The sequence below is a fragment of the Adelges cooleyi genome, unplaced genomic scaffold (genome assembly GCF_023614345.1).
Source record: "Adelges cooleyi isolate 19-005CV unplaced genomic scaffold, UGA_ACOO_1.1 ACOO_flye_CR_arks_rails_tigmint_CR_PRNA_247, whole genome shotgun sequence".
Taxonomy (NCBI): Eukaryota; Metazoa; Arthropoda; class Insecta; order Hemiptera; family Adelgidae; genus Adelges; species Adelges cooleyi.
In genome coordinates, this window is record NW_026095912.1 from 8,623,062 (window position 1) to 8,635,193 (window position 12,132).

At 37.0% G+C, this 12,132-nt stretch overlaps 2 protein-coding genes across 3 annotated transcripts in view; one reads left to right on the plus strand and one right to left on the minus strand.

Annotated features, from left to right (window-relative positions):
- Positions 1 to 1,461: 1,461 nt before the first annotated feature.
- LOC126837025 (cilia- and flagella-associated protein 57-like) lies at positions 1,462 to 8,062 on the plus strand. The gene is made up of 15 exons (XM_050570747.1): positions 1,462 to 1,635; positions 1,722 to 1,876; positions 3,294 to 3,542; positions 3,923 to 4,109; positions 4,424 to 4,831; positions 4,899 to 5,108; positions 5,178 to 5,354; positions 5,409 to 5,726; positions 6,074 to 6,258; positions 6,319 to 6,418; positions 6,478 to 6,659; positions 6,721 to 7,015; positions 7,268 to 7,483; positions 7,549 to 7,920; positions 7,994 to 8,062. The coding sequence occupies exons 1-15, from the start codon at positions 1,462 to 1,464 to the stop codon at positions 8,060 to 8,062; spliced, it is 3,297 nt and encodes a 1,098-aa protein (XP_050426704.1).
- A 266-nt stretch (positions 8,063 to 8,328) lies between these two features.
- Positions 8,329 to 12,132, minus strand: part of LOC126836347 (CD109 antigen-like) — a 43,423-nt gene continuing 39,619 nt past the window's right edge. For both annotated transcript variants that reach the window (XM_050569602.1, XM_050569603.1), the window contains exons 18-27: positions 11,982 to 12,120; positions 11,778 to 11,896; positions 11,492 to 11,631; positions 11,029 to 11,426; positions 10,756 to 10,958; positions 10,524 to 10,676; positions 10,019 to 10,194; positions 9,775 to 9,937; positions 9,590 to 9,692; positions 8,329 to 9,312 (exon numbers count right to left, since the gene is read on the minus strand). In XM_050569602.1, the coding sequence (XP_050425559.1) occupies positions 9,110 to 9,312; positions 9,590 to 9,692; positions 9,775 to 9,937; positions 10,019 to 10,194; positions 10,524 to 10,676; positions 10,756 to 10,958; positions 11,029 to 11,426; positions 11,492 to 11,631; positions 11,778 to 11,896; positions 11,982 to 12,120 (1,797 nt within the window). In that variant the 3' untranslated portion in view covers positions 8,329 to 9,109. The remainder of the gene's footprint in view (positions 9,313 to 9,589; positions 9,693 to 9,774; positions 9,938 to 10,018; positions 10,195 to 10,523; positions 10,677 to 10,755; positions 10,959 to 11,028; positions 11,427 to 11,491; positions 11,632 to 11,777; positions 11,897 to 11,981; positions 12,121 to 12,132) is intronic.

Below are 12,132 nucleotides of genomic sequence, written 5' to 3' on the forward strand. Positions count from 1 at the left end.
TCGATAGCTTCATAAATCACAAAGCGAGTATAGGTATCAGTATAGGTAGTCAAGTATAGGTAGGCTAGAAAAGCTGGTTTTCTTAATAATGGTAATTTTATCATGTCTTGGATTGTACAATAACCTTGACGACCTGTGTGTAGCTATGCAATGCTATTAAACATGATTCAACAAAAAACGTTGTCACGGGGTCCTTTATTGTCATTATTATTGAACATTGTCTTCTAAACCTAATTATTGTTAACAATATCGAGCCATCATGTCGGGAACGGTTCCTTCGCTGAAGCCTAAGTTTTTTTTTGGACTTACCACAGGCGTCCACGGTAATTGTCTGTGTGCCAACAAAAACGAACTCATTTATCCGGCAGCTGGTTTGATAATAGCACACAACTTCAATCAAAACACCCAAAGGTTTTTGCACTTATCCGAACCGCAAAACATCATCACCGCGATGGACATTTGTATCAGCAAGTAAGTCTGTGTAATGTAAACTAAATTCAAACAATTATAACTCTGAACGACTCTGGTCTCAAAATGTTCAGAATCTAGTGCAAAGTTTTGAATAACCAATAACTCAAAATTTGATTTTTGTGACAAGAGGTCTCTTTTTTTTTCGCTTAACTCATGCCAAATGTTCGACTATTTAAAAAAGTCCAATTTTTTGTACAATTTGTGTAAAATAATTTTATTTTCTAAATAAATTGTCAAATTTAATAAAAACTAAATAATTTAATAAATAAAAATGTGATTTATTATTTCAACCGTATGGCATAATTATTAGTCTGAACTCTTAAAAGATATTTTGAATTTGAAGATAAAGAATTTGAATTATATTTTTGTATACTATGCTACTCAAAAATAGTATATTTTCAACATGAAACATCGGCTTTGTTTATTTTTTTTAAGAATTCCTCTTTCGGTGTATGTAACTTTATCAGTTTCACAATAAAAATACAATTTTTTTTAACGTATATTTAAAAATGTTCTCTATTTAAAACAACTAATATATACAATTTATGGAGGAGGACTACCATAAGGAAAATTCTACAGCTTACAACCTATTGGCATTTACCAGAAAAAAGCTTTATCGTTCTGTATGTTTTTTTAGGAAGGAGATTGTAGACAGAGGAAGAGTAGGGTAAATGGATATTGTTGATGTAGGGAAGGGGAGAGGGAGATGATATAAGAGGAGATGAGAGGAAAATGAACATTTATATTAACATGAACACCAAGTGATGATGATAGCCCAAAATATCTATGATACTTTTGAATCTATGAGTGGAGAAAATATCTTTTTTTTAAATTTTTATTATTGATCCGGCGTTAAGGGCATACATCTAAGGATTACGCGACCATTTCAGAAATTTGCTGGCCGTGGCGGACAAGGGCGAAGAGTCGTCGATCGTCCTATACGACTTGGAAACGTTCAGGAGGAAACGGGTGATGCCAATGCCAGGCGACATGACCGGAGACAGTTACTTTGTTCAGATCAAGTTCACCTGCGACGGATCATACTTGGTCGGGCTGTCCGATGGCGTCGATCCAATCATGTACTATTTTGACTGGTTCCGGTCGAAGATCCTAAACGAAACAAAGGCGACCAATCCGCCGGAAATCGTCGGTCCCGTTACCGACGTGAGTCAATTTGCATCTGCCGTGTGAGACTATAATAACGATCATTTAATTTTGTTTTTTTTTGTTTCGTTTTATGACCAGATCAGATGGCTTTGAATCCGGTCGACCCGCGAATCGTGTGTTTCGTGGGCAAAGGTCTGTTCAGACTGATGGTCTTGGGCGATTTGACGTGGAAACAGTTTGGATTTCAAAAAGCCGACAAGTTCGACATAACCACGGCGTGCTGGGTGAACGGAAACAGGCAAGCGTCTAAATAGTAATTTTCGAATTTTCCATGAACAATTTTGGCCATACTTTTATAATTCAGGGTTTGAGTTAAAAATGTCCGAAGACAAAAATAATAGAGATGTGTAATACTAAAATAGCTGCTATTAAAAAATGTTAATAAATTGTAAAAACGAATTATTTAAAGTAGCACCTATTAATTTTTTTAAAAACATTTACTAATATTAACCGGACATCTCATATTTTGCGGTATTAAACATCTCCAAAACTTAGAAGAAAAAAGCCCAAGTATAAAAATTATTTTGTATCTATTTAGAATTTCTTATGTCATTGGTAGTTTTTTGCGTGTACTATTTGATAAAATGTAATAATTTAAAAAAAAAAATAAAAATTTCGTTTAAAATTGTGAAATAACTAAAACACAGTGTAGTTTTAATAAATTATTTTAACCACTCGATGTTAAAATTTCATAACGTTAAATAAATTTAAAAAGAAAAATGTTTTTTCTGTGTAAATATTTTCAGTTTCACTTACCCATTTATTTTCTTGCTACCCTTATTCATTCCACTCAATATTTTTCATTGGTTTTATAGCTTGAGTTAGTGCAAATATTAGATTCTCGAAACAAAAACAACTGTTAAAACTAATATTATTTATATTAGTTTTAATTATATTAACATAAATATTAAATATTTATTATACTCATGTTGATAACTGTATAAATATGTATCGTTGAAATAATAACAAGGACGAGAAAATATTATACGAAACGGCTTTATAACCATACTTAGTGGGTACTAAGTTAATAAATGTAAGACTTTGTTTAAATCTGTGTTCACCCTATGCAATTTGAAATCGCTTAGTTGGCGCTCTCTATTGTAAAACATAAAAAAAGATTATGCTTTTTTAAACTGTATTTTGCTCGTATAGATAGCACCTGTGCATTGATTTTTTATATTATGGTGAATCATTTGTACAATTTTTTATAAAAGGTGTCAAGTTGTTTTTATATTTTTGTAAACTATATCACCACAATATTAGCTTTATCTATAGTCAAATTTAACGGTGAAAATGTCAATAAAGTCAAAATTGCTTAACAACGTTTTTGGATCAACTTTTTTACGATGAAAATATGTATTGTATAATTTGACGTTATAATTTATGTATCTCTCTTAACTATCTATTGCAAAACCATCCCCAAACTTAGTAACTGTATTATTTTTTGTTTCATCTTTTTGGTCGGAGAGGCAATATTTTGACTTATTTATGCGATTATTGTAATTGTATAACTGGTATGCAATTATACCTGTCATATAAGGCATCAGATCAATACGCACAATAAACACACACAAAACTATAAGTCTGTTTTGATAAGTACGCTGTCCTATTACATACTCAATAACTAATGAGGTGGTGGTTTTGGTCTCGTGCAGAATTTTGGCGGGTACGTCCGACTGTCGGTTGGTACTAGTAGACGAAGGTGATCTAAAAGCAGTATTCATTGTACAAACGTTGCTAGACCTCGACCTTACGATAAAGTTAAAGAATCCTGCAGACGTGTTGCCTTTGCCCGTTAAATACGAACAGAAAACGTGTATCAAGTGCTGCGTGTCGTTCGAAGGAGGCTTACTATTTGTGGTGGGCGACTTTGAAGTGTACTACTTCGAGTTAATGGATGGAAGGTAAGTACAACAGGTAGCTAATTTAACTAGAGTTAACCGTCGTCAAAAGTAGAATTAGTTCCAAACTTGTTTAGAGTAAGAATTAGGTGTAGCACCAAAAACTTAAACAAAAAAATCATTAACGCTTTTCCCTTAATATGCGCAAATTTTTATTTGATTTGTTTTTCAAACCCAAAAACACGACTGTAAGCAAATTTATTGCCAATAAAGTAATTTTTATTGGAATGTGATATTGGTACGGTTAACAGGCTTGCATCAACGTTTTTTTCGTAAATGATTTTACCACTTATAAATTATAATAATTCACAATGCTCGTTTTTTAAATATATATACTGTAAAATAATACTGAAGACTGATAAGTAGAACAACTGATCGCATAGGTATAGGAAACGGACCACGTTCACTTTGGAAAATCGTGCAGCTTCGGCGGATGACGAATCGATGGAAGATCAATTAAACGTTATCGATATGATATGCTTGAACGTAGAAAACGACACCTTGGCGTGCGTCACCGGACAGCCACAGCTTTACTGGGCGGAGCTCCAAGGCAACAGGGACATATCAGTGGTATAGTATAAATCCGGTTTTTTGTGCTATTAAAAAACACCAACGATCAGAGTTAGCATCAATAAGAGTTTTTAAAACTGCACGTGCCATTTTATGGGTATGCATACACCTAACAAAACCCATGTTTTCAAGTAAATTCTAAACATTTGATGGGCTTAAACGGAAATGTGACGCGGAAATGGCGACAGGAAATTTCTTGCATCCGGCCCACTAACTTTTCCATGTTAAAAATGTTTTTGGTTTGGGCTTTTCCTTGCCAACTCTGCTAACGGTAGGGTAAATTATTTTATCGTGACTATGACGATGAATCGCAGAAATTCAAGCCTCTGGGAGCGACATTACATCACGGGCCTATATGCGGTCTGTCGCCGTGCAAGTGGAAGTCGTTCTTTTTGACGTGTGGTATGGACCGTACCGTTAAGGTATGGAACTATTTGGAAACGAGAATGGTGTTCAGCGAACAATTCGACGAGGACGTGCTAAGCATTTCGTGTCATCCGACCGGTCTGTACTGTGTGACGGCTTTACGGAGCAAGGTTGTATTTCAGTTGATTCATCCGGATTGCCTGGTGACTTGGCGAGAGTTTCCTATTGCGAATTGCTCTATAGTACGGTTTAGCGTGTCCGGCCACTTGTTCGCCATTGTCAATCAACTGGTGGTGGAAGTCTATTGTTCGGTGACGTTTCAGCAACAATTCACATGTACCGGACATACGGATAAGGTTAGGTATTCTTCACGTAAGTACACACTAGTAATCTGTCATCGACCAACCGTGTTTTGTAAAGCAGATAAACGGCATGGAATGGGCGTCGCACGACTGGAAGCTATACACTTGTGGTCGGGACGGAGCGATTTACCATTTCAATTTGTTCACGAATGAAATGGTCCTCAACATCCTGCAGACTCAAGAATTCAAAGAATTGACCGTGTCTAAAGACAGTAAACAGATATTTCCGACCTCCGACGACGGTAGGATCAGGGAGATCTATAACAATACGGTGAGCGCACGAAGAACAGTATCTTTGTCGTTAACGTGAGTCAACTGGCAGTAATTTGATTTTGGATAGGTGATACGAAACAAAGCACTACCTGACCATCTGCCTTCGGGGGCAATCGCGTTGTCCCGTTCAGATGCCATGATTTTCTACGCTACACCAAGCGGAGTAATATTGTCGTTGATGTTGCCCATCACGAATGTAGTTAAGGTTAAAGAGTTTAGCGCGCATAACAGAGCAGTGACAAAGGTTTGATTGTACCGATCTACCTTGAATTTGTCTTCAGTTGTTGTTCCGTTTTAGTTGCGTTTGTCCATCGACGACACAATGTTGTTCTCAGTATCTGATGACGGTAGCGTTTGCATATGGGACGTGTCGGACGCCCGAGGAATGATGGCGCACATGAGTGATGATTTTACGTACTCTGAAGAATTGCTGTTGTCGTCGTTGAACATAAAAGAAAACATTGACTACATAGAACATCTCAAAAATAGAGTGAATGTGCTGAAGAGACAGAGAACCTATGTCATTTCTGAACTTGAAAAACACAAAGAGAAGCAGATAGTGTCTATAAAAGAAACTCACGCAAAGCGTTTAAAACAATTAGAAACCGAGAAAGAAGTAAGAATAAAATAGCACCGGAGTAATGTTCGGCTTGCCCTTTCACCCAGGGGTTTATTCGGTTTTTTAGTGAAAAAATTTCATTATAATAGCCCTTGCTCTTAAAAAGACTAGAACAAATTATCAAGGTTCCTACCAGCTAAATCATTAAAATAGACATTAGCCTACACGGTTAGTTGTTATTTTACTGGCATAAAAGTAATGCGATCTTCTTCTTTAACTTTGCTCGAAAGAATTATGCTTTTATATACTTCATCCTTTTATCAAATACGGGTTTTACTTTTACTTTCGTCAGGTATAAATTATTATTGTATAAAACTATTTTGTAAATGTTCCTTTATTTACAGAATAACACTAATCGGTTCGATTCTCAAATAAATACTGTGGAAGCAGAAATTAATAAGGTGAGAGAAGCAAATAATCTCGTACTGGAAATGCTGGACAGTAAATATGGCGAAGCGCTTTTAGTGGAGTACGAAAAATATGCTGCTCTCGAAGAAAAACTATTCAAAGTGAACGACGAGTTGACCGTGTAATTATATGCCTTATTTCAGATATCCGAATAATATATTATGAAAACCGTCTATTTTAGAGAGCTAAACCAGTTGTTAGAAAAAGAAATCGTAAGAATGAAAGAGATACAAGAGCAGTTCGCTCGCAACTTGGCAGAAAAAGAAAAAATTGCCCAAGCTGTAAGTTTTATTTACATCACACAATAGGACGTGTCTAACCAGACCAGTTATTTTGTTAGGTTAAAGATGCACATAATATAGAAAAGCAAGAAGTGTACTTGAAAATTGACGAAATCGAAGACGATAACGACAGGAATAATTTGGAAAGAGACGTGAAGTCCATAACTAAAATGAAACAGTTAAAGAAGGTTAACGCGCGCCTTACTAAGGAATTGGATGTTTATAGAGTGAAGGCTAAAGCGTGAGTGCCTATACTATACTTAACTGTAAGCATCCGTTAACACAGCTCTGTATATATACAGAGCTATTAAAAAAACAGAAGACTATTCACGGTTGGTCGCCAAGTACATTGACGATATTGAAATAACGAAAGACAAACACAAAGCCGAGGAAAAACTTATAGAGGTCCAGCAGGCTCAATTGCAAGTCCAAAAAGAAACAATAACTAGGATTGACAAGGCGATGTACGAAGGGAAATTGAAAATGGCCAGGTTAGATAATGAACTGATGATACTGAAGATCAACAAAGAAGAAAGGCAATTGACCATCGAACCGCTGGAAATCGAAATGGGCGAGAGAAACAAATCGTTTGAAGGCGTAAGTCAAACAATTGGTACAAAAGCGATTTCATAAAATAAAACGATCAAATCATTCTAAGCAACAGTTTAAAATTATATCAAAACAAACAGCTGTCAACAAATAGCTTAGGGGTTTAAGCAATTTGTTTTGTTACAAGGGCTAAAAAATAAAAATATATTTTTGCTACGAAACATACACAAATATATTAATGTAATTTAAGTATTTTAATTTGATCCATCGTTGAAACCTAATCGGTTCTGATCGATGTAGATTGGTCGCGAATTAGAAGACAGATTGCGACTCAAGAAACGCACCGAGTTGATCGTGAGGGAACAAAGGGATATGATAAAACATACTAGTAGGGAGTTGAAGAAAAAAAAGATAACTATCCAGCAGGTAACGGCGTTCCTCAGAAATGCGAGAATCGACATCCATTACGTGTACGAGCATTCGGACAACCAAGCAAAGCTGAAAGAAACCGTTAAGGTAAGTGCACAAGTAAATGGCTAAAAAAACACTGGGTGTCGATCGGTACGGTTTTTGTGGTGCAGAAAATGTTCCACAAGTATGATACCGGCAGAGTAGGCGAAGGGGCGAATACAAAGGAAGGTGCTTTCACGGAAATGTTCAGGCAAAGGGAGTTTTTAGAACGTTCCTTGGCTAGTCTCAGGAACAGGATGGCCGTGTGTGATCGCAAAGTGAATTCCGGTCACAGGGTCGTAGAGGATAACATCAAGCTGTTGGAGACGGTCAACAAGCTCAGAAGAGACCTGGTCGTGAACCGTTCCAAATACCTCACTCTGCAGCGCGTCATCGGCGCTGAAAATATCCAGTTAATGACACCCACGCAGGCCAAAGAGAAGTTGGAAGAGGCCAACAACAATGTAGCCGTAACCCGGGTAGACTACAAAGGACAAATAAGGGTCAGTCGGATTTGTTTACGCGCAAGTATCACATGGTACAGTTACTGTTATCGTGTTTCTTTTATGATTTTAGACTTTGAAAATAAAACTAATGCAACTACAAGCGGAAATGACCAGAATAAAAATGACGAACAATTTCTAGCAAAAAGAGAGTTGATATTTAAAGAAAAAACCAACAAATCATGTAGAATTTCAGTAACACAAATAGCTTTGGTAACATAAATATTTTACGTCCTATAATGCCATTCGCAATCGAACGGAATTCAAGACAATTTTTTTTATTCAAATACGTTTTTTTTATCGGTATAACCTTGCAAATTGCATTTTTTAAATTACTTGGTCAATTAACAGTATACTGAAATTGTGCTTAAGTCGAGTTTCGATAGTTAAAATAAAAACACACACATGTAATATAAGTACCACTTCAGTTTATTTATATTTACAAACAACAAAAATTATAGTGCTATATAATAATATAGTAAGCGTTTGCTACACGAGTATTTAATAAAATATGGTGCTAACTTTTGATGGTATTTACAATAACTTTGTACTTCAGTCTTTGTTATATGAAAAAATACTACATATTACTTTATTTAATCTGAAGATGCGCGTATTGGTATGTTATATGGAGGATAGATGTTGTTTTTGAATAATATAAAAAAAGAATCAATAAAAAAAAACGCTACATAATAAAATTATAAATTTAAAAAAAGAACTTAAAATTATATCGTTTCAAACGTTGTTTTTATAAGTATTTTATTACATTAAAATGTAGATATATATTAAATAAGCTATTCAAATACATTAATTTATGAGTTATATCATAGCGTGGTAAAAATTATAATTAAAAATGTAATTTTTTCTTAACACTCTAAATAAAATCAATATTTTTGCTCGTTTTCAGAAAAACAATAATTCAATAAGTTAATTTTAAAATTAAAAAATAAAACATTTAAATATAAGCCTAAATGAATCTTAGTGATATATACATTACACACGTGGCGAAAAACAGTGTTGAACTACATATTGTGATATTTAAAATGAAATAATAGGATAATAATAAATTTGTTAGTTGATTGGTATACCGATGATAGCGCTTATCTGTAAAATACAGTACGTACATGTTTTATATGTTTTTAGCCATATAAATTTAATTAAATAATAATAAAAAAGAGAAGCGCGAAGACAATTAAAAGTTTCGGATGAGTAAAATCGTGATGAAGGCCAAGGTGAGTTGGCCGCAAGACGCTGTTGGGTTGCTGCCGGCAGATGAGTTGTTGTCTTTGGATCTAGATCCGGCATCGGTGTCGCACACTTTGCTGCAGTCAGAGTCCTCGCATATGTCACACGGAGTGGCCACTCGTGGTTCATAGAAGACACGGGCACGCCTCGCTAAAAGCATAAAACACACGATAAATACATACGAAGAGAACTGTAAAAATCGAGAGCAAAACCAGCAACAGAAAGGCTGTGAGGAATGACTCGTCTTACAAAATAAGCTTGCAAATCGTTGGTCTAATCAGTCAGAGTAGGTGTGGTAAGTTGAAATTTTGTGTTATAGCTAAATGTCTACCTCTGCGGTGGCAGGTCTTAAACGCACAAAGCTCTATGCAAAAATACACTCAAGCCAGCATACCAACTGACAAACTAAGTGGATCGTTATACTCACATTGATCGTAGTAATCGTAAACGGTGACAGGTACCGGCTTTTGTTTGGCCACCTTGTGGGTTCTGAACGCCGAAATTGTCGGACAGTATTCTTTGGCCATCATCTGAAACGGGAAATAATGACAAATTAACAACACATTCTAGAACCAGAAGGAATGTATTTATGGCTTTGTATTTATGGCTTACCTTGTCGAAGTAGAGCATCACCATGGTATCACCGTATTTAGTTTCGATGCGCTTCACGTTGTTGGACAACATCAAACTTGGCAAAGCGTCGTTGTCAACAGTGTAACCAGAAGGCAGCGTTACTTCCATCACGGCCATGTTGCTGTCGTTACCGCCTCGGTATCTAAACAAAAAACAGAATAGATAAAATACTGGATTTATTTGGCATTCAGACACATCAATAGCAAAGCGTGGCATAGCTTACCCAGAACAGATAGACAACTGCAGGTGGTTGGTGTCCGAGTTCTTGTCAACTTGTGGGTCCAATGAGAACAAAGGCCAAGCTCCGGTCACGTTCACGTTGTACTTGTAAGACACTTTGACAATAGCGAAACCTGTGCCCGTAGCCGTTATGTTAACCATGCGGGTTCGTTTGGGAAGCTATAATTAAGATATGAAAACAACAGATTGAAGCGAGACTGAAAGGTAATTTTTTAATTTAAATTACAAGGAGCTGTAAAGCCAGCTTATTAAACTGGACGATTTAGCTGTCGCAATTGTCTCAACACACGCTTAGAGCTAAATACAGATAAATGCCGCATTACTCAGTCTACTATGCGATCGGAGTAATGCGACTATCACATATACATATATATACGCCGATTACAACTACCGACATTAGTCCACTAGACACCAGCTGGCCAACTTTTGATCAGCATCCCCACACAGTTAAGCAAACGTAGAATTTCAAGGTGGTGATTCAAACTCACCTCTATCTGTTGCAACGTCATCGCGTTGTCTTTGGTTACTTTGAGCTCTGTCTGTTCGTTCTTCATGTAATGGAACGTGGCCGTCAATTTTAATGATCCGGGTGACATTTTTTCGGCCATCTGAGAAAGCGCGTACAACGTAATGACAGTGTCCTAAAAAAAAAATTTCAGTATTGAAGAAATTGCTGACCAGGTCTGCTGTCGATTTTTTTTTTTTTTTTGTAGTAAGTACTTGGCTGGAAGCGAATCCTCCTTGGTCATTCTGTTGCGTTATCAACCAGTGTAGGATGGGAAGAGCATCTTCGACTAGTCCTCTCTGCAAGTAAGTTAATAACCCATAAGCGGTCATCTCGACGTCTATCGAATTGGGCTCGGATACCCACGGGTTCTTTTGATCAGACGGACGTTCCATGCGTCTCCACCATTTCTTTTCGTCTATACACAAAAAAAACTACCGTTACAACATCTGTAACTGATTAATTGTGAACTCCCTCAATCGACTCACCGACTGTGTTAGCTTTGAGTTCGAACAAGTTGAAAGCTATGCTTTTATCAGGGTGCTGGGCCAAGTGAAGAGCGTACGAGGTAATTGCCAGTGCGTATGGGTCTTCAATTCCCGGCAAGTTCCTAACCAGGTAATCGATTGCCTTGTTTATAGTATTGCGGAACAAAGGCGTCGCACGTTGATTCTCCAGAAAAGCGATGAGTGTGTAGGCCGTTAGTGCCAGTCCTTTGGCCGCACCTCCTTGCATGGCGCTGTGGCTGACTTTGCCCACCTCGGGAAAACTGCCGTTGCCTGCTTGGTTGTTGGCTAACCATTGTAACCCGTCCATGATGACCTTCTCTTCGATGGGTATGTACGGCATAGCCTGTCTGAATGACTTGACAACGTATGCAGTCAACCTGGTAACGAGTTTGATGGTTAACTACTTAACGGTAAAAAAGACAAAAGGGCGGTATTCAATTACCATGTGCTGCCACTGGCGTCAGACGATCCGAAAGCACTAAATGAACCGTCAGACCTGCGGTACGTTAATTCCTGCTGGTATCCGGTTTCCATATACCTGAGGGATTTTGATTCTATTGCTTCAGTAAGTTGTCTGGTGCTCTGAAAACAATAGAGATCATTACAGGGCGGTGACAGATATTCGTTTGAAATAGAGTAGTTGGGGAAAATGAGAAGGGAAACCTTTCCTTTTGCCCAAATTTTGAAGGCGACTTTGGTGAGAACAATATCTGATCTATCAGACTTACTTTGAGGTAGTCCAAGATGACGATATTGGGCACGAAGTTCAACATGTTTTGTTCTCCACAACCGAACGGCATTTTGATGAGAGACGCCAAGTTCATTGTGCTAGGTCCCAATATATCACCTATATAACAAACGTGCGTCAACATTTATATGGAATAATATTAGTTTTTAATTGAACCGTTTATGTTTTTTTGTGTACAACGTACCAACAGCTCCGATCTCAATATACTCCGATTCAGGGACGATATTAGCGGGAATGTCCAAAGTAATATTTTTCTCAAACGTTGTGTCTTTTCTGAGGTCTACAAAGAACGCTTTGTTTTTGTAGATAGTTTCTCCCTCGGGCTGAAAACCAAA